Source organism: Tenrec ecaudatus, chromosome 7, assembly GCF_050624435.1.
Source record: "Tenrec ecaudatus isolate mTenEca1 chromosome 7, mTenEca1.hap1, whole genome shotgun sequence".
NCBI lineage: Eukaryota > Metazoa > Chordata > Mammalia > Afrosoricida > Tenrecidae > Tenrec > Tenrec ecaudatus.
This window is the reverse complement of record NC_134536.1, coordinates 12,635,440-12,655,721: the sequence shown is the minus strand read 5'-3', so window position 1 is coordinate 12,655,721 and position 20,282 is coordinate 12,635,440. Positions and strand designations below refer to the sequence as shown.

The following is a 20,282-nucleotide window of genomic DNA, read 5'->3' as shown; positions in this document are numbered from 1 at the left end:
ATACTGCTGCGAACCAGAATCAACTTGATGGCAGTGCGTTTGGTTTTTCCGGTGGGCAAGGGCCCTTCAATCTCAGGGTTAGTGAATCTGCCATCAGCCAACCCAAGGGAGCCTGTGGCTTAGAGGTAGCTAATGCACCAGGTCCTGTGGCAAGTGCCAACAGAGCTGAGTGGGGACTCTGTGGTGAGGGAAACAGAGTAGACAGACCCCGGGCCCTCTCTCATACATGTCTGCATTGAAGCTACATGCCATTTATTGGGGGCTCGTACAGTTCTTATCTCCACCCATCCACCCATCCACCCATCCATCGTGTCGAGCACATTTGTACACGGTCATGTTTTCCGAACCGGCTGATGCCTAGTGCTAGGAGGCCCCGTGAACACCCAACGGAATGCACTTGCGAATGGGGGGAGTGGTGGGTGGATAGTCTGCCCCTGCTTCATCTCCTGTCTCATGTCGCAGGTGACAGAGCTTTCCATGGGGGAGCTGCTGGTGCATTCCTCAGTGTCCTGGTTGAACCCATTTCTGTCTCTCGGAAAAGCCAGGAAGGACCTGGAACTCACCGTGTTTGGTTAGTATTTCATTCCAAAGAAAGGGAACATTTCCTTCTTTCCTAAGCAGAACCCACAAGAAGGACAGGAGGCTGGGAACAAAGAAAGGGCTTCCCCGAACCCGCCAGCCCAGCCAGCTCCTGTTAGAATGGACACCGTAGTAGACCAGTCCTGGAACTACCTTGAGGTTTAGTTCATAAAAAACAGGGGTGCCATTTCAGGGAGTCGAAAACGCCCTGCAGAGGGAAGAATGTCTACTGGATCTTAGACCCCATCTAAGCAACATTGCCATTTCATCCCCCATCTTCCCCGCGTCCGCGCAGGGCCGGGGCTGGGGCGCTGTGTTAACATCAGAACAGCTTGTCGGCTGACCTCTGACTGCACAGTGCACAGGGTGAACCAGTCTTCACTGGTCTGTCTAGAGCCAGGGCCTGTCCCTCCCAACAATTTAGAAGTTATTCAAGACCCATAGCTACATTCTTAGCAAACAAATGAAATCCCTCTTACCTGAATAATAAACTTTAAAATGTCCCAATTCTTCAGAGCCACATACGACTCTGGCGCCACAGTGTGCCAGCCCTTGGTCTGGACCACTGCTAGACCCCAGACGGTCTCTTAGTAGCCAGTCCTCTCAGGGCCAACGCCTCAGGAGTCTCAGGGTCAGGGTTGGCTTCCCAGAGAATTCAGCCCTGCGCCTCAGTCCGCCTCTCCAGAAGGAGCTGGAGGAGTTGTTGTGACTTGTGACTTTTCCCCCGCCAGCCTACGACTATTTAAAACTCCTGGGCTCGGAGTACTTATTAGCCTGCTCTCCCAGCCAGGCGCTGCTGCCAAGTGGTGCGGGAACAGATCCCCCGAGGCTATTTTGAAATCTGCCATCTTCATCGTTTGCTGGAGTCGAGGAAGGAGGTGACCTTGGCTCTCAGTGAACTAGAATGAGAACGAGGTTGCGGTGTTAGGCTCCTCGTCTGGTAGTGGCTGTTCACTGAGCAGGTACTTCTGCATCACCGACCTGGGAGCAGGCGCCGCCATGTAGTCATTGGTTCATGGGTTGGCATCACGGGATCTCAGAATCATCACTTTGTTCTGTTAAAACGCTCAGCGCTAGGGCAGCCTCAGCGGAGCTGGTAGGAAATGACAGCCTTTTTCTTTCTCTCTGCCTTTCTTTAGTCTTTAAGCGAGCTGTCATACTGGTTTATAAAGAAAACTGCAAGCTGAAAAAGAAGTTGGTAAGACAAGAGCGAATCTCCGTGAATGCTTCCTTTTCCTGACCCTCACTTCCTATGGGAGGGGGTGGGGAGGGGAGGCCACGGGAAAGCCTGCTTCTTGTCCAGGACCCCCCTAGGGTAACAAGCGAGCCACACACCGGAGGCCGGCCCGATTGGCCCACAGAGGATGCCAGTGTAAAATAAGATGCAGACAGGCCGCTGGCGCCTGTGCAGAAAGTCAGCTCCACATCCTGGGAATGGCCCATGTGTGCACCTGTCTGTGTCACTTTGGTTGGCTTCAAATGCTTTTTATCGGAGAAACACCTACAAGCACACAGCTTGGCTGTGGATGCTCCAAGCCAGTGGTTACCAAAGTGGACGACGGCACCCTCTGGTGGTCAGACCTGGCGGTGGGGGGCTGCAAAAGCAGATGCCTATACTTGAACCCTGGTGGCGTAGTGGTTACGAGTTGGGCTGCTGCTGTTGCATGGTCAGCAGTCCAAAACCACCAGTTCCTCGGGAGACTTTCTACAGGAGTAGACAGGCTTTCTACTCCTGCAGCCAGTTACAGTCTCCGAAGCCCACAGCGTGGCTATGCGCCAGCATCGACTGTCTTGGTGGGTTTGGGAGTTTGGGTTTAGACTTCAGCCTGGATGTGGGCTGTGCCACAGTCACCTTTGGGAAGCTGTGCTCCAAGCCAGGGGTCGGCAACCATTTTAGACGGAAGAGGCAGTTCTGCCCCTCACAACAATTTAAAGCTTATCCAGAGCCACACACGTATTTTTGCAAACAAATGCAGTCACCAGTATCTGAGTTATATCCTTTACAAGCTTCCGGTTTTACTTCAGAGCCACCTGCATGTACTGAAACAGCTGCAGGGGCCTCAAGAGCCGCAGTTTGCAGACCTGCTCTAAGCCACCTTTACTGTGCAGGCCATGGTGAGGCGACTGCTGCTCCTGCTTGGACACCTGGGGCCACGTTCCCCAGACCTGCCTCTGGCTTCTCCCCATGGGCTATGAGCACAGCCCTGGATGGGCCAGGTACCGATGGGGTCATCGGTCCGTGAGCACACAGCTGCTAGGACCCTGGTACAGCCAGGAGCTCAGGGGCTCCGCAAACAGCCCCCCACCCCAGGGGAGAACGCTAACTCTCTAACTCTCTTCTTGGTGGGCCTTCTTATTCCAGCCCTCCAACTCCCGGCCTGCACACGGCTCTGCTGACTTGGACCCCTTCAAATTCCGCTGGCTGATCCCCATATCAGCGCTTCAAGTCAGGCTGGGGAACACAGCAGGTAACTATCCTGCCCCAGCAGCCCGGCGGGGCCACCCCGAGAGACCTAGAGGTGTGCGGTGGAATGAAAGTCGGAAAGGCTCATGGGGGTGATTTGGGGTCAGCAGTTTGAAATCACCACCCGCTCCTCGGGAGGAAGATGAGGCTTTCGGCTCCCATAGAGGCTGAGTCTCAGAAACCCACAGGGGCGGTTCTACCTTGTCCCGTAGGGTCACTATGCGTCGCAGTTGACTCAATGGCAGCAATTGGTTTCTTGGACAGATGAGGGAGGCGGCTTCGATGTTCCTCTCCAGAGTTCTGGAGCTAGTAGATGGCTCTTCTTGGCAGAGTGCCTCTCTTGGCTGCTTCCTTATTTCCCCCTGAGTGTTTCCAGCGTTTGCCCCTCTGCCTCACGTCCTTGAAAAAGGGTACAGAGACGCACCGGGGAACTTCTTACACTTCTAGATAAACCAGAGAGCTCCCTGAGCTTTGGCAGTATTTCAAGTGGTATAAAAAGAAGAGGAATTTTTGGTCCTGGGAAATGTGCAGAGATCGTCTCAGAATCACCATGTTCTGGGACCATGTCCCGGGAGACAGAAGGAACCAGGAGGCTAAGCCTGGCAGGAAGTCCTGTTCTGGGTCCTTGTTCACTTCTGTCTGTAGCATGTATGCTTCCAGGAACATGGCTGGATTGAGGGCTGCCTTCTTGGCTCCACCCTGTGAGCAAATCCCCCTGTTCCTTCTAGGGAACAGGTAAGACCCCAAGGAGGGTTGGCTGATGGGCCCACGGAAGCTCTTTCCCAGAGAGATGGACTCCAGGATAGGAAGAAAGCAGGAGAAGGTAGAAATACCGAAAGTAGCTAAAGGCATTCAACTCTGCGTGACCCTCGCACACACCAGGGGCCTGCCGTTAGCTCTTCGTTCCGTTTCCCCAGGCACTTCTTGAAGACCCTCTGCCACAAGCCAGGGAGGAAAGCGAGGAGAGGCAGCAGTGAGAATGCCCCTCGCCCCAAAACCACCCAGTGTGAGCCTCCGGGGCTTTCAGCCACTGTGGCATCTCTGGTGAAGCTATTCCCTTCCTTTGACACAGGGACGGAAAACAATTCCCTTTGGGAGCTGATCCACACCAAGTCGGAAGTAGAGGGGCGGCCGGAAACCACCTTCCAGCTGTGCTGCAGGTACTGACGACGACATGCCAAGGCAAAGACAGAACCAGGTCCTCTGAAAGGAGGGGATTGTTCTAACGCCCTTCTCAATTTCGATGGGTCAGGGTCACCTGGCCCCTCTACCCCCAAAGTTGGCTCTGGTGGAAGGCGAGGAAAATGCCGATTAAATGTGTGTCTAAACCACAGAGCTTGAAAGATCTCCGCCAAGGTCAGTTCCCACTTCTTTTTCTAAGCGAAAGCACCCTGGTGGTGGAGTGGTTACGCACTGGCATGCGATCAGCAAGGTCAGCAGTTTGAAACCCCCAGCGGCTCCTTGGGAGAAAGATGAGGTTTTCTGCTTCCATTAAGAAAGACAGTCTCGGAAACTCACAGGGGCAGCTCTACCCTGTCCTGCAGGGTTGCCATGAATTGGCACGGACTAAATGGCAGTGAGTTTTTAAGCCAGGAAACCAAGGCGGGGTGGGATTGGGTGGCTTGGTTTGTGACCAGGCCAAGACTCCTGTGAGACAGCCCTGACCCAGGGGTCACAGAGGACCAGGCGGGTGGAGCCAGGGGCATCTGGAAACAGCTTCCCCCGTCTCTGGGCAGTGACTGCGAGAGCAAGACCAGCATGGTGAAGGTGATCCGGTCCATCCTACGGGAGAACTTCCGGCGCCACATCAAGTGCGACCTTCCCCTGGAGAAGGGCTGCAAGGACCGCCTGGTGCCGCTGAAGAACCGGGTGCCGGTTTCAGCCAAATTAGGTGAGCGTGTTCCCTAAAAGCTCAGGAAGGCGGCGGGCTGCGGCCGCCCCGCTGTGACTGACTGGTCGGGGGTAACTGTGTGAGTTCTCAGCCAGGAAGCCATATTTTGGGGGAGCGGGGATGAGAAGTAAGGGGCAGCTTTATTTCCTTTAACGAGACTTAAAAAAATACCTCCTGCTCTCAGGGGACTTTCTAAACGAGAACCATCCCGACGACACCCACAAACCCAAAGCAGCTGCCCTTGGGCGCATTCTGACTCAGGCAGCCCCGTGGGTGCAGGGGCAGCTGTAGCTGTAGTCTGCTCCAGAGCGAGCAGACTGGCTCTGAGGACTGTGCCCGTTCAGGAGCAGATCCCAGCCTGCCTTCCAGGAGTTCCCGTGTGTGCTCACCAGGCGACCAGGCCTCGACTTTCAGCTTTCTTTCATCCACGACGTACACGGCACCTGAGCACATGCAATACTTTCATGAATGAAAACCTACAAATCGACTGTTCTCCACCCAACCCCTGCTCTCCCAACAGGCCAGCGGGTGTCCCTGCCCAATCACGCCACTCCGGAACTTTCCGCCTATTTCTAAAGGGTCAGCGTCCGGTTTCAGAGCCCCCTCTACATTACATGTGGAAGACAGACACAGCCAAACATCACACGGGCAGTCCTCCTCCTTCCAGTTCTGCTGCCACTCTCCCGCAGTCCACCAGTATGGACACGAACTCCCCGCCCGCGGAGCCTCCAGGCTTACCTGTCGGTTTGGTCTCCTGGGAAAGCCCCTGATGCTCCAGGCAAACACTGTCCTTCTAATTCATCTCAGCAGTTGTTTGGTGCAAAGTTGAGCTCAGAGGGTACTCTGGGTTTAGTATGTCAGGTTTAGATTTCCACCCGGCACGTTCTCTCACAGGCACGGGGTTTTCCAGCCTCAAGGGCGCTAGAACTCGAGATTCCATGAGAATGGGGAGATTTGTTGTACGTTTCCCCTGGTTTGACCAGGGTTCTCTTGCATTAACGATTGTGTATTACCTTTGTTCTTGTACTCACGCTTCTGAAGTACATAACGTCCCCTTTTCTCTTTTTTGGTCAGTTTGACCTCTTAAAATTTACTGTGTTTTCTGGTGTGTTTTTTTCCCCTCCTTCGGCACCTACTCCTCTTACCAACTATCTCTAAAGTAAAAAACAAAACAAAACCTCTCCGACTGCTCTTCGCATGAGCGACAAGTGTCTCTGATGGGAATACGTGCCCCAGTGTAAGGTGAGGGGATGCTGGCTGGATGGGCAAGGCGGGGTCACTTAGTGGGGCCCCGATTCTCAGTGGCTTGGCAGTCACATAAGGATGCAGTTGCCCTTCGTCCTGTGATCCGATGTAGTTATCCTCCATTGTGGCAGGTTGCCAATGATCCTGCAACAACCTGGTCTTTGAAACAGAGTGTGCCCAAGTGAGGCGTGCGTCCATTACAGCTCCGTAAGGTGGTTAGAAATTCCAGCAGAGTTCTTGTGAGAGACAAAGAATCATTCTTCTAACGTCGGCACCAGAGGGATTTCACATGGTGGGAAGGCCACGCACACGACTGTGTCACCATTGATCACTTTCCCAAGCACGTTAAAAGTGACAGCCAGGAACAATGACAGTAGGGAGGGAGCCATGTCTTCGAAGAAGCAAAGGGCAGCCATGAGCTAAGGACAAGGCTGAGCAGGGTGAGAAAGGAGAGTTGGAAACAGGAAACAAAGGAGGAGGGAGAATAAAGGACATTCCTTTGAGGGGGTCGCAATTAATGGAACAAAATTTGTATGTGTGGTTGGATGTAAAATTGGTGATCTCTTCTGCATGATGCCCTTCTCCGGGACTGGTCTCTCCTGACAACATGTCCAAAGCATGTGAGACGAAGTCCTGCGATCCTCCAGCCATCCATCTTCCTAGACAGATGTCTATTGTTTGTCCCATAGGCGGTCCATGGGACTTTCAGATTGTTCTCCAGCCTCACAGATCACACACACACACACACACACACACACACACACACACCCCGATACACACACACACACACACACACACACACACACACACACACACACACACACACACACACACACACACCGATTCGTCTTGGGCCCTCTCCTTACTCAGTAGCCACTTTCCACATGTGTGCCAGGCAGTGGGAAATACCGTGGCTTGAGACAGGGCATTTCAGTCCTCCAAGTAGCATCCTCGCTGCTCAATGCGCCAGTGCACACTCTGCACACTCAAAGCTACGGAGTAGAGACCCGCGGCTGTTCTGCTCCCGAAGCCTGGCACTGCCATGAGCTGTGATCCCACTGGCCGCGGAGGGTTAGGTTTTGAACCTGCTTCTGGTCATCACTGTGCCTTCTGTCTCCCCGCAGCTTCATCCAGATCCTTGAGAGTGCTCAAGAACTCCTCCAGCAGTGAGTGTCCGGGCGAGCCGGGCAAGGGCACGTCGCTGGACTCGGACGAGGGCAGCACGCAGAGCAGTGGCTGCCAGACGGCCGAGAGCAGGCAGGACTCCCAGAGCACGTCGCCGGCCAAGTACCCTCCCCCGAGCTTGTCGGAGCTTTCCGACAGTCTCATCAAAGAGAGTGACATTCTGAGTGACGAGGACGAGGATGAGCATGACTACCCCGCGGCCCCGAAGCCGGGCAGCCCGACCAAGGACATCGAAATTCAGTTCCAGAGACTGAGCATCTCCGAGGAGTCTGACGGCCACCCGGCAGGGCCGCTGCCTGGCACCCCGGGGCCCGAGGGCCAGGAGGGAGGAGAGCACCCCAAGCTGGTCCGGGGGCACTTCTGCCCCATCAAGCGCAAAGCCAACAGCACCAAGAGGGAGCGGGGCACTTTGCTGAAGTCGCAGTTCCACCACCAGTCCCTCGACAGCCAGTCTGAAGGCTCGCACGTGGACTTCAGCGCCGTCCTGGAGCGAGAGTTCAGGGTGCAGACGCTGGCGTCGGTGGTCAACGAGGAGTGCTTTTACGAAGCTGAGAGTCACGGGAAGGCGTAGAGCCGCCTGGGCCCCCACGTCCTCTTGAACTGGCAGCAAGGTGGCCGCTGCCCACGATCTACTCCTGGGTTTGGGGCAGTGTGCGCTTCCCCACACCGTCGTCGTTGTAAAGATTTAAGTTATTTTAATTTATTGTGGAGCAGGGAACGAGATGAAACTGGTCGGAACCTGTACATGAGCTAGTTTATATCCTTTTTGAGCAGGTATCAAAATGATTTTGAATCCTTAAAATAAAATTGCATTCTAATTATTTTAAGTTATGTGGAAATAGCAAAGGGGTGTGTGGTGGGGGGGCTGTGATGGGTCGCTTTTGAAAAGGTCTCCCCCACCCCCATCCTGCTGGGCATCTTCTCTGAGCTGGTGTGCTTAGGCTTTCTTTAAAGTATATCCACGAGACTGTCATGTGGTTGAGGGGCACACGGTGGAGAGCTTTCCGTTTCTGTACGGTGGCGGTAGACGCCGCTTCTACGAAACCTGCCAATACCTATGCAGTATATATATTAAAAGAAAGCTTGTACTGAATCTTATTGGATTATATTTACTTTCTCTACCAAGCTGTACAGTAAATGGAAAAGAAGGCGTCCCTGGCCACTGGTATTTTTATTGTCATTCTGTACAAGACCCCGGAGCACACACCCGGGCAGCCTGGCCCCGGGGCACACTAGCTAGCGTCCACAGTCAAAGGTCAGCCGCTCAGCCTGTCAAAGCCTCAGAGCTCCGGGGCTTCCCTGCCTTCGGCTCTTACTCTGCTTGAGTTCTTCTCGGAAGTTATAGGCGAAGAGCTGCGGGTCTCCGTCACACATTCCCCGGTACACGTCGCAGAGGCTCCTGAAGTGGGCGAGGGACAGCTGCCAGGGCCGCAGGGTGGGCTCCACATCAGCCAGCTGCAGCAGCCTTCCAGTGCGTTCCAAGCGCTGATCTTCCGGAAACAGCATTCTGAAGTTGGGGGTGGGGTGGGCGGGAGAAGGCATTTTATTGAAGGAATTGTTCAGTCATGAACCCTTCTCTCCCCCCAACTTGAAATGGGGGCACACTCAGGATTACTTCTGGGTTCGGGGAGGCAGAGGCCCGTGGACCCTCCCTTGCCTGTGGCCTGAGAGACAACGCCGAGGCGCCTGGCCCGCAGGGGGACCCCGTGCATTCCGCAGATAATCCTGGGCAGGGAACTTGAAGGCAGGTTCTAAGCAGAGGAGTTTGACCGGCCGCTCGCTTGTCTGAGTTCTTTCTTGCGTGCAATAATTAATAGTTTCAATGCTCTACAACTTGAACTGGCCGGTCACCCAGGAGGCGGCCTTTTCTTGGCACAAGGAAAGCAGTCGATGTGAAAATATAGCTACTCTCCGAGACTTGGCGGCCTTTTTGTATGACTAGTCTTGAGGGGTTCACGGCATGGGCTTTGCATTTTCTCTCTCTCCCCCGCCCCCCCCCCCCCGGGATGACTGGCTGACATTGCAAAGCCACTGCACTGTCTTCCGTCCGGTCCTAGAAGGGCTGCGGCGCTCACCTCACGGGGCTTGAGGGGCCCGAGTTGCCCTTGCAGGCTGGCGTGCTCTCGCAGGGAGGGGCGTGCCCCAGCCCTCCAGACCCCTGGGCTCAGTTTCCTGGCACGGAGGGCCTGACTGCTGCCTAACGTTTGGCTCATATATTGGTAGCATCTGAAGGCAACAACAGGTCAAAGTGGGCCCATATCCGCCCAGGGGGCGGTGGGCCTGGGGAGCACCAAGCCAAGTCCAGGGTTTCTGACAGCGGAACATGGCGGGCCTTCCAAACAGTCATAGAAAAGCGAGCGGGCGTTTTCCATGAGCGTCTGAAGGGCCCTCGCACATTCTGTGACCTTTGCCCCCTGACTCAGCGCTCCCATGGACGGGGAGCGCAGGGCACACCCTTAGTGAGCTAGCTGCCAGTGGAACTCACCTGGGGTCCCACCTGCAGAAGAACAATGGGCCTTCTTTCTAACTTGCCCAGTGATGGCGAGTGAGTCAACACTGTGCCTTCCACCGATGCTAGAGAACAGCCATTACCCAGGGCGGTGTGAACTCACTCAGCCACTGAGGTCCCGAAGGTGGTTTCTATAGATGGCGCTGGTTTGAGCCCCTCTGGACCCAGCTCCACAGGCTAAGGGGACACATCACAGCGCTGGAGAGAGGAGGGGGGTGAGACCACAGGCATGTGTGCCTCTGAAAACGCCCCGTCAAATGGCTGCGATGTTGACCACATTCGGGAGAAACCTCAAAGCACACCTTCCGCCTCCTGAAGCAAGTGTACCTGGGTCTAGTCAAACCTGTACCCCACCACTCATCCGTCATTTCTTGTACTGCAGTGGCTGACGCGTTGCTGTGTGGAAACTGCCACCGGGATTGCAGATACCCACAGGGCCACCCAGAGGTGCAGCTATGAGAAGTCAGATCTGGCCAGGCTAGTACCAAACCCAAACAAACTCATTGTCCTTGAGTTGATTCTGCCTGCAAGTGACCCTAGAGGACAGAGGGGAACTGCCCCTGTGAGTTTCTGTGCAGGCTATGAGATTTTATGGGCGCCTCTTCTGTCGGGTTGGAAGGCACTCAAAATATGGCCGTGTGACCAGGGAAGAGCTGCTGCCTCCACGCAGAGCCGCCTCCAAGGCGTGGGTGGAGTCCAGCTGTCGGGACCGTCGTTGGCTCACGGGGCAGGACCAAACATGGGAAGTGGCAGCTGAAAATAACCATGAACACCCACAATGGGGAACGAAGTATGAGTGTAGGAAAGTTGGAAGTTGTCAAACGTGAAACGGAACGCGTGCACATAGAGGCCAAGGCATTAAAAGAAGCTCCAGTGGAATAGTGGGGTATCGTTGCGCTGCTAACCCCAACGTCATCTGTTCAAACCTACCAGCTGCTCTGAAGGAGGAAGATGAGGCAATCTACTCCTGAAAAGATTTCAGGTCTCAGAAGCCCAGAGGGCAGTTGTACACTGTCCTTTTAAATTGACTCGATGACTGTGTTTTTTGAATGAGGGGTTTTAGGGAGCTGAAACGGTCCATTATGCCAGGAATGTCAAATTTAGGAAGGACATTGTTGAACACATTGTCAAAAGAGCATGTGAAGAGCTATCCTGCAGTCCGTAGTAAGCAGCTAGCAGCAGAACAGCCCATCAGCTGGCGGTATGGTTCTGTTCAAGTTGAGCTGATGAACGTTACGTCCATGAGAGCCAAAGTATGACCTTGAGTATATTCCACCTCAATTTCGAGGCCATAATCGGACACATTTCACATTAATGACCAGAGACCAGTCCAGGCGTGGGTCACTCAGGGCATCACAGATGAAGAAAGCAGAGGGCATTAAAGACAGCCAAGAAAGGACCCAATTTCGGAGGAGACGCTGAACATAGACGGGAACACAGACCAGCTACACTGAAGGGAAGAAACGATGAGCTAAACGAGCTGAAGACAGTGTTTCAGAGGGCAGATGGAGCAGACAAAGGAAAGCGTTGTAATGACACGTGGGGCCATCCTTACAGTTGTGTTTGAGCCCACTGCTGGAGCAGTGCGCGAATCGGGAGGACTAGGGTAGGCCTGAGCTACTGGATGTGATCTGTCTGTCACTCGGGAAGGGCGCTCTGGTGGGTGTGGGTCATGGTGTTGGTGAAGAACATGGAATACAGCAGACTGCCAGAAAAACAAACACGGCCCTGGGAAGAAAAAGAACCCAAGTGGGAGTCCCGGATCGCGAGACTTTGCTTCACCTGCTTTGCATGTGTTACCTGGAGCCCCCGCCCCTGGACTAGGACAGCCTGCCGGGTCAGAGAGAGAGGCAGCCGAAGAGAAGACCCCGAGATGGATGCCCTCTGAGGTGCCATGAGGAGGGTGCGGCAGGGGAGCAGCGATGCCTTCTGTTGGACAGAAGGTCGCTATGAATCACAACCGATTCACTGTCACCCAGCAGAAACATGAAACCTTTTCTGCACTGTCACTGGATATGAAAATTCACTGCCACCTTAGCTCACGGCAGAAATGGTGGGCTCCAAGTGACTGGGGGGGGGGGGCAGGCTCATTTTCTGGCTGGTGACCTCACGCCCCTGCTAAGTGCTTCACACCAATGGGGCTGCTAACAGCGAGGTCAGCAGTTCGAAGCCACCAGCTGCTCTCAGGGAGGAAGATGTGGCTCTCTACTCCGGTGAAGAGTCACAGCCATGGAAACCCACAGGGGAGAGCAGTTCTGCTCTGTCCTCCAGGGTCCAGGGGAGGCGGACTCCACGCGATGGCAGAGTGTGGGGTTTTAAGTGAAGACTGAGAGGCAGCAGTGTGACAGCTCAGGCATCTAAGATGCCTCAAAGATGGGACAGCAGCTCATGAGAAAGAAAGCATGTGGAAAACCTGCTTAGAGAGTCGGAATCTGACCGAGGAGCCTGGGCCACCCAGCCCCCGAGGGGGCCGTCACTCACTGCACAAGCCTCAGTTTCAGGCTGCTGTATTTATGAAAAAGTGTCAACCTCAGTGCCCGAGGTAAGGGAAAGTGGTTTTTGTGCGCAGGGGCCGCCAAGCTTCCTTCACTCCCGGACCTAAACGACGAGTCACAATCATGGATGGCCAAACCCCAAGGCACTCGCCTTCGCTGCTGAGGCAGTGGTGGTTGACCTGAGGCTCAGGGGGCCTGGCAGTGACAGGGAGCGCAGCCCTCGGGGTTCTCAGGGGTATCCCCGGAAAAGGGGGTTCTCTTCTCCCATCGGGCCTCTGGGTGGATTGACCTGCTCACTGTTTGGTGACTGTCCAAGGGCCAGCCGTGTGCACCCCAGGGGAGCTTCGAGAAGAGTGTGTCAGCATGGGAAGAGGTTGGCGTGGGGCAGAGCCTGTTCCTGGCGGGGGGAAAGGTGCTCTTACCCCAGGCCGTGGTAGCAGTACTTCCTCCGGAACTGAAACACATGCTGGACCACTTTCTCCACCAGGTCGAAGGGCTGCTGGATGGCGGGCCGGACCAGCGGGGTGAAGTGCACCAGGCCCACGTCCACCTGCAGAGAAAGCACACACCAGTCATTGGGGGAAGGCGGTGGGCGGTCACATCAAACGCCGAGGACCTTGGCTGTCATCTGTGCCAGGCGGGTAGGCTGCGGCCACTCACTGAAACCAGGCTGCAGCTGCACGCTGTGACAGCTACTGACCCACGCCTGGTGAGCCCCCGTGTCGGCACACAGACGGGCGTGAGCGTGAGCGGGCAGAGAACAGGCAGCGTGTGCGTGTTTGATGCGTTTTTCTGATGGTAAGACACAGCGAGCAGGCACACGGACGCCTGGGATCAGAGCATTCTGGAGTGCTCCAGAAAGGGAGTCGATTAGGACACGGCATATTCGGGGCACAGATGCAGCTGAATCAGCTGGATGGACAGAGTCCACCAGCGGTGCCTGCCGTACCACGGAGCTTTCCGGGAGTGACTTCAAACTGTCCCAGAGGAGTGGGCAGGGACAGAGGAGTGGGCAGGGATACTCCAGGGACAGTATCCCTGGAAGAAAGGAAGGGAAACTGCCACCAGCGTCCCAGGGACAGCTGCTGGGATGCCGGAGTGATCAGGAGATAAACATGGTGCCTCACGGAACAAGAAGAAAGCTGGGCAAAATGCATCACCACTTACCGCTCCGTCCCTCACACACACACACACACACACACACACACACACACACACACACATACACACCCTCTCCATCCAGGAGGTAGGCAGGCACACACACACACCCTCCCCATCCAGGTGGCCAGCCCTTCCTGCGCAGATAAGCCCCGCCTCTGTGCGGCATGGCCAAGCTCAGAACAGCACACAGACTTCACTCGGACACAAAACCTTAGTGATTTGGGAATGCTGGCTTGCCGCTGAGCATCCTGCTGCTTAGAAAATTTCAAACTGACCTCGAGTCCGGGACAGTGAATTGCTTTGTTTTGTCTTAAAAAAACCCGAAACAAACCAAGCCAAAGACTCATCAATTCTGGCTCAGTGACCCTATAGGACAGGGTAGAACTGCCTCTCTGGGTTTCTGAGACTGACACTCATCTCTCTCCTGAGGTGCAAACTTGAGGGTCACAGCCTAACGCTTAACCTGCAATGCCACGGTTCCTTGCCTTTCAGGTGGGAAAAAAGCAACATCGCAAGACATCAGACTCTGGACAAGGTGCCCCAGAGAGCATGACAGACGTGCTCCGCTCCCAGCTGTCCAGGGGGCCGGCGCTGAACATTCCCAGCGGGGTCTGAACTACCCAGCTGGGAAACAGACTCACCTGGGCCTTGCCTCCCCTTCGGAAAGCCGCCCGCCCCGACACCACCAACTGGTCCAGTGGCTGCACGTAGGGGCAGGGGTTGAGCCTAAGGAAGGAGGGGCCTGAACATCCCATGTGGTGGCTGAGAGGCCACCGTGTGTGACTGAGAGCTATGTGGACAGAAGCCCGCCTCAGGGTTCATCTTTAGAGACCCTTTAGAGGTGATCTTGCCCCTCTGTCGAGCTGCCCGTGCCAAAAGTGACTCTCGAGACTGCCCGGCGTGCCAGGTGCACCCTCGTATGTCCGTACAGCTGCCCTGGGTGTTTCACTATGCTTCTTCAAGTTCGGCAATGAGTACGTCCTGCGGGCAACCACGGGCTTTGGGCTAGCAGGGGGCAGAACGCAGGTCCTGGAGAGGCTACTTCTCCCCAGAGGTGAGCTGGTGGCTGGGTGGGGAGAACGGATGGCTCCATCTTGCAGTGCATCTGTGGGAGGAAGGGGAGACAGATCCTGCAGGGTGGCCCTCCCCATCCATGTTCTCCTGACTGAGCCTTCCAGTGAGGCCTTGGTCGGGCTCTGCGTCTCCCTGCCCACCAGTCGCTCTAGGATGGCTGCCCTCTCCCCATCCATCTTTCCATCTCGACCTCTCCTGTCAGCATCAGCACCCCGCCCCCCGTCCCCCGTCCCCACACGCATTCGGTCCATCCTCCTCTGGTTTGTACTGTAGTCAGTATTAAAAGGCATTCTTCTCCTACTCCACAGAAAGAATCTCTTAGTGAAACTGGAAATAAACATTTACCCAACTAGCCCCTAGCCCACGAGGTCGCCCGCTCTTTAAAAGATATATAATCTCACAAATGCTATTCAGGGTCTTGTGAAGTGGAATTGACTCTAAGGCAGCAAGCTGGTGCTTTTTTGCTTTTTGAGGGTTCTTTTTTTTAAGGGGGTGGGCAGGTAAAGGGGGGCTACATGGTACCTCAGCTGCCACTAGGCTCCGGGCCTAAACAGGTGGGCTTCCCCCCTCCTGCACAGGGCGGCCACACCAGCTCCGGCCCACCTTCACTTCGCCCCATCCCTACTTGCCGGGCGACACAGCTGGTGTTTGCGAGTGTGGGAAGTGTCTTCAGTCGGCTTTATTTAACAGGCTTTCAAGCCTGCAGAGAGCAGGCCCCACGCCCCACGTAAACCGCGGCGCGTGCCGGGAGACAGCTAAGGCCTAAATGCAGCCTGGGAGCCAGGTCAGTTGGTTAACACGGGGTAGCCCGTGGGAGCCAGCCCACCACCAGATGGGTTCCATGGGACGGTAGTGTCATTGAAGGAAAACAATAAAAGGCAGACGGAAGTTTTCAGGTGCTCACCTCCTCCAGGTCCGAGTGGGAGAGAGAATGTATTCTTTCATCGACTTACATAGTCCTGGGCAGACAAGGCCCCCCAAACACAGACACCTCTACCCGTAACAAGGTGGGCGGTATCTTAACCCTGGAGGTCCCCGAGCTCATGGGGGTGGGTGGGTGGTGGTGGTAACCTCTCACCAGTGCTGGGGGCAGGTAGAGCGGAATGCCTGTCCCCTGAGTGGGGAGAATGATACCACAGGTCTGCCCCTGTGGATAAGGGCCACTGGCTGGATAGGGACCAGCATGTGCTTGTAAGAGGGAACCACGAAGGTGGCATTATTAAGGGAGGATACTGCGGGGATGATTTTTGATTAGGAGAATGTGACTGGGCCTCTTCTCCCACTCCCCAATGTGAAGCTCTCCCTCCACCCAGAATCCTGGCCTCCCGGCTTCCTTCATCACGAGAATAGAGAATCTGTCCATGCACACTCTCTTCCTGGTTGGTCTCCATTCACAAACAAATACAGCTCCACCCAGTGGATTCCCACTGCGAGCAACCCTCAACAACACAAACCCCAAACAAACTCACTGCCGCTGAGCCGATGCCACTCACAAGCCCATAACTGGGCAGAACTGCCCCCCGCTCCCCTCTAGGACAGAGAAAAACTGCTCCAGAGGGTTTCTGAGGAGGCAGGTTTTGACAGAAGCAGATTGCTGTCTCGTCTTTCTCCCAAGGAGCGGCTGGTGGGTTCGAACCACCGACCTTTTGGTTAGCAGCTACACCCTTAACCGACAGCCCCTCCAGGGCGCCTGGTAAGAGTCCTTCCAGGAGCAGGCGCTCTGTGTGGGGAAGCCCTGTGCCACCTCCGCCTCAGTCGTTTGGGAAAGGATGAGGCCCGTTTCTCTAGAACCACAGGGCTACTGCTTGGCAACTATGGACACTGACATAAAAATGCTTCTGACTTATAAATGAACGCTTACTTAAAATTTCAACCATGTTTGCTCCCCAGCTCCCGGTCCTTGAGCTTTAAGGCTATTAAAAGGCTTGGTTCTGGAAAAGTAACCAGTGTAAAAGCCTTAGAGTGCGTATCCAGCATTCAAGTTTAATGCTGTCAGACCGTTTCCAACCTGGTCTCTCAGCGCACACCAGGATGACCTCTGAGGATGTCAATGGAAAGGGTTTACAACGAACCGAAAGCACATTTCCCCTCGAGCCCTTCCTGACCTCAGCGCTGCGCCGGCCAAGGATGCGCTGCTCCCACCACAGAGCTGGCTTCCGCAGGCTGGACGCGGACGCAGGACCGGCCTGGCTAGGCAGGCAGAGGGCCAGAGACGGGAAGCTATCAGCTCTCACATCTTAGCTATTTTCCACCCGTATCAGAAGCAGATGCCATCTGAGTTACATCTCTACGCACACACCTCTGATTCTCTGGCTCCTTCTTAAAGAAGCAGAGATGTGCTGGCTGTGGAGCTACAGCTGGTGAAACTGCAGTGCTGGACAGCGACCCCATCTAGGGTCTCCTATGCTGTGAATCTGGAGCAATAGCCTCCCATCTCTTCCACGAAGAGGCTGGTGGATTTGAATGGCTGACCTTCCAAACACTTGCAACCATCAGTGGACTTTAAAGCAAAGGGACGCCATTAGACCAGAGGTCAGGTGCGAGAGGATTCTGCCACTGGTCATGCTTCAACCACCAAGGCACCGAGTGGAACTAACCAAGAAACTGAAGGGCATTTTTGGTTACGGGGGTTGTAATGTTTAGAGGCTTAAGCTGATACATAAAACCAAACCCTCTGCATTCGAATTGATTCTGACTCATGGCAGCCCCACTGGGCAGGGCAGAAATGCTCTTGTGGCTTTCCGAGACTGTAATCTGTAAAGGAGTAGAAAGCCTCATCTTTCTCCTGCAGAAGGGCTGGTGGTTTCAAACCAGGCCAGGCCACCACGAGGGCTCCTTATCACTGCCATCGAGTCAATGCTGACTCATAACAACCCCCTGGGGGTTTCCGAGACCATAACTGTTGATAGGAGTAGAAAGTCCAGTCTTTCTCCCATGGAGCTGCTGGTGGTTTTGAACTGTTTACCATGTGGATTGCAGCCCAGTGTGTAACCATTCTACCACCCACTGGTCCAAGGCTTCTTATATACTCATATTTAATTTGACACCACTCACTTTCTACACACAGAAATATGTATAAATTTCTATGAAATTTAAGTGCCGTCTGTACCTCAGTGTTGGGTTCAGCTCTACCAGCCCTTGACGTTGTGTTAAAGAAAACCAAACCAAATTCACTGCCATGCAGCCTCACGGCAACTCTACAGGAGAGAGCAGACTGCCTCTGTGGGATCTCCTTACAGGGCTAGAGAGCCCCGCCTTTTTCTGTCGGAGAGGCTGGTGGCTTTTAACTGCTGGCCTTTCGGATCATAGCCCAAGTGTAAACACCCAGCTACCAGGGCTCCTGCTGGGTCAAAGCAGCTGTAGCAAACCCCACAGCAAGGGCCTACTTCAGCTGGCCAGTTCTAAGGACAAGCAGAGCAAATGGCCTGGGCAGAGTAGGCAGCAAGGAGAGCTTCGGCTTGCCCAGGTCCACATGGTGAACAAGTCTAAATGTCCCCATCCATGCATGCTCCCTCGTGTCACTCTGGTGTCTTTCCCTAAAGGCTCTCACCTTCGTCCGACCCGGCCCAGCCACGGGGTTCCTGGAATGTCAGAGCACTGGGGGCCCTAGTGGCGTAGAGCGGTTACGAGGGCTGCTAACCATGAGACCCACAGTTCCACCAGCCGCTCCTCGGGAGAAGGGCGGGGCTTTCTACTTGCACAAGGGCTTGAGGTCTTGGAAATTCACAGGCAGCTCTTACCCTGTCCTACAAGGTCATTATGATTGGCATCAACTCAAGGGCACTGAGTGTGGTTTGAATTTGGTGGCATATTGGGTCACATGCTGGGCTGCTAAGAACCACCACGTCTGAAGTTTGAAACTGTCAGCCACGCTGTGGGAGAAAGAGGCTTTCTGCTTCTGTAAAGGTTTACAGCCTTGGAAACCCACAGCGGCAGGTCAACTGTGCCCTATAGGGGCACTTCGATGCCTTAGGAAGTTGAACTCCAGGAAACATTTTCCAAGGAAAGAACTGTAGAAGAAAATGCAGGGAACCGCCCCAAGGCCGCCAAATACCTGCCTGTTTACCAAATTCGAGCCACCAGTTGTTTTTTTGAGTTAAAGCACTTTTCTTAAAACTGTCTTCTGAGTGGTTATTTTGCAAAGAGCAAAGTTACCAGTTCGGCGAGTCCTGGGTGCAGACACGCCAAGTTGGCACACAATGAAAAAGGCCGGTCTCACCGGCCAGCTGCAAAGCAGCGTCTGGCTTAAAAATACCCCAGACCACAGTCTGATTTAATGGCAGGGGTAGCAGAATAAACCCTGCCTTCCCAAGAGATGAAAAATGCAAACATAAATTACAAGTCTAAGACATGCCGTCACAGAAAAGAAACCCTTTTCCACGAGCACCCAAATAGTCCCTCCTCGGCCGGCACACAGCGACAGGAAGGCGTTCTGACTTTTTGAGGTTCCGGCAAATCCGGGTGTAACAACGCCCCCCATCCCCACCCCCTATCCCACCTCTCCTTTTAACTCTCCCACGGCTCAAAGAACGAGATGGAGAACCTGGTCTTTACGTTCGGCAGCATCAGCGGTCTCTGCTTCGCCGAGCCCCTCGCCGCTCTTGAGTTGGGCTTTGCAAGGCGCTGTGTGTGGGACCACACGGCTCATCAGAATCGTGGACACCAGCCTCCCTCCTGTCCCTGGCTCCCCTTCGCCCCACCTTACAACCGGCAGCCCAGGGTTGACGAGCGGAGAAAGGTATGGAGATGGAGAAGCTTATCATGGCATTAGAGTTCCACAGAGTTCTGGAGTATTGTCTAGTGCAGTGGGAACGAGTTTTGATAGAAGTAAATCTCTTCTGAAACTCTGACTAGACTAAGCCTCTCTGTGGGCAAACTCTCCCGACATTTCCCGGTCGCATGTCCTGCTCTCGGTGTCGTACGAGATGGCAATGCTCCCGAGAGACCTCTTTGCTTCCTTTTGTTTGCGGTCTGTCTACCACCTCCACCAAACCCAGGAGACGCGGGATGGATTTATTCTCAAAGAGATGGAAATGAAAAGGGGTCGGCCACAAAACTGTACTATGCTTGTACTTGGAGAGAAAGGGAGAGGGAGACCGTAGCAGTCTAGATAAAAGGCTCGTCCATTCATACAAAAGGCGCAGAACTGTGAGAGAACAAATTCTTGGGTATCAGCCTTTCTGAGCCCTGGAAGCCCGGTGCCCAGCAGTCAGTGCTAGACTGGCTACAGGCAGTCATCCTGCTGATCCTGACCTGTGGTCTGTGCGGATCCCTGCCTAACTCACTGCTGTTGAGTCGATGCCGACTCATAGCAACCCTACAGGGCAGGGTACAACAGCCAGTGGCGCTCGGAGACTGTAAATATTTACAGGAGTAAAGAGCCTCGTCTTTCTCCCGGATTGCTGCCAGGACTTGTTCATTACGATAAACAGGCTTGTCTGCAAGTCTGCGAAGACTGAAATTTACCCAAGGCATTGGCTAGTGGAGAAGAGAGTTGGAACTGGGCCGGGGAGCAGTTTGATCCCCTTATGAAGGCTCCTCACCATGAAGGAACGTTGGCAGTTTCATCCACATATAAAGGCGACTTTATGGAGGTAAAAAGAGAGGAAGGTAAGATGACGGTGCCAGGGAAAGCTAACAGCAGCCTCCGCTCCCTAGGTGATGCCCCACATGGAGGAC

The 20,282-nt window shown here is 54.5% G+C and overlaps 2 protein-coding genes across 4 annotated transcripts in view; one reads left to right on the top strand and one right to left on the bottom strand.

Moving 5' to 3' along the window:
* TIAM2 (TIAM Rac1 associated GEF 2) overlaps positions 1–8,465 on the top strand; it is a 273,644-nt gene extending 265,179 nt beyond the window's left edge. For both annotated transcript variants that reach the window (XM_075554342.1, XM_075554343.1), the window contains 6 exons: positions 463–571; positions 1,719–1,777; positions 2,942–3,047; positions 4,116–4,203; positions 4,780–4,934; positions 7,304–8,465. In XM_075554342.1, the coding sequence (XP_075410457.1) occupies positions 463–571; positions 1,719–1,777; positions 2,942–3,047; positions 4,116–4,203; positions 4,780–4,934; positions 7,304–7,935 (1,149 nt within the window). In that variant the 3' untranslated portion in view covers positions 7,936–8,465. The remainder of the gene's footprint in view (positions 1–462; positions 572–1,718; positions 1,778–2,941; positions 3,048–4,115; positions 4,204–4,779; positions 4,935–7,303) is intronic.
* A 51-nt stretch (positions 8,466–8,516) lies between these two features.
* TFB1M (transcription factor B1, mitochondrial) overlaps positions 8,517–20,282 on the bottom strand; it is a 44,496-nt gene continuing 32,730 nt past the window's right edge. For both annotated transcript variants that reach the window (XM_075554346.1, XM_075554347.1), the window contains 2 exons: positions 12,791–12,918; positions 8,517–8,871 (listed from right to left, as the gene is read on the bottom strand). In XM_075554346.1, the coding sequence (XP_075410461.1) occupies positions 8,637–8,871; positions 12,791–12,918 (363 nt within the window). In that variant the 3' untranslated portion in view covers positions 8,517–8,636. The remainder of the gene's footprint in view (positions 8,872–12,790; positions 12,919–20,282) is intronic.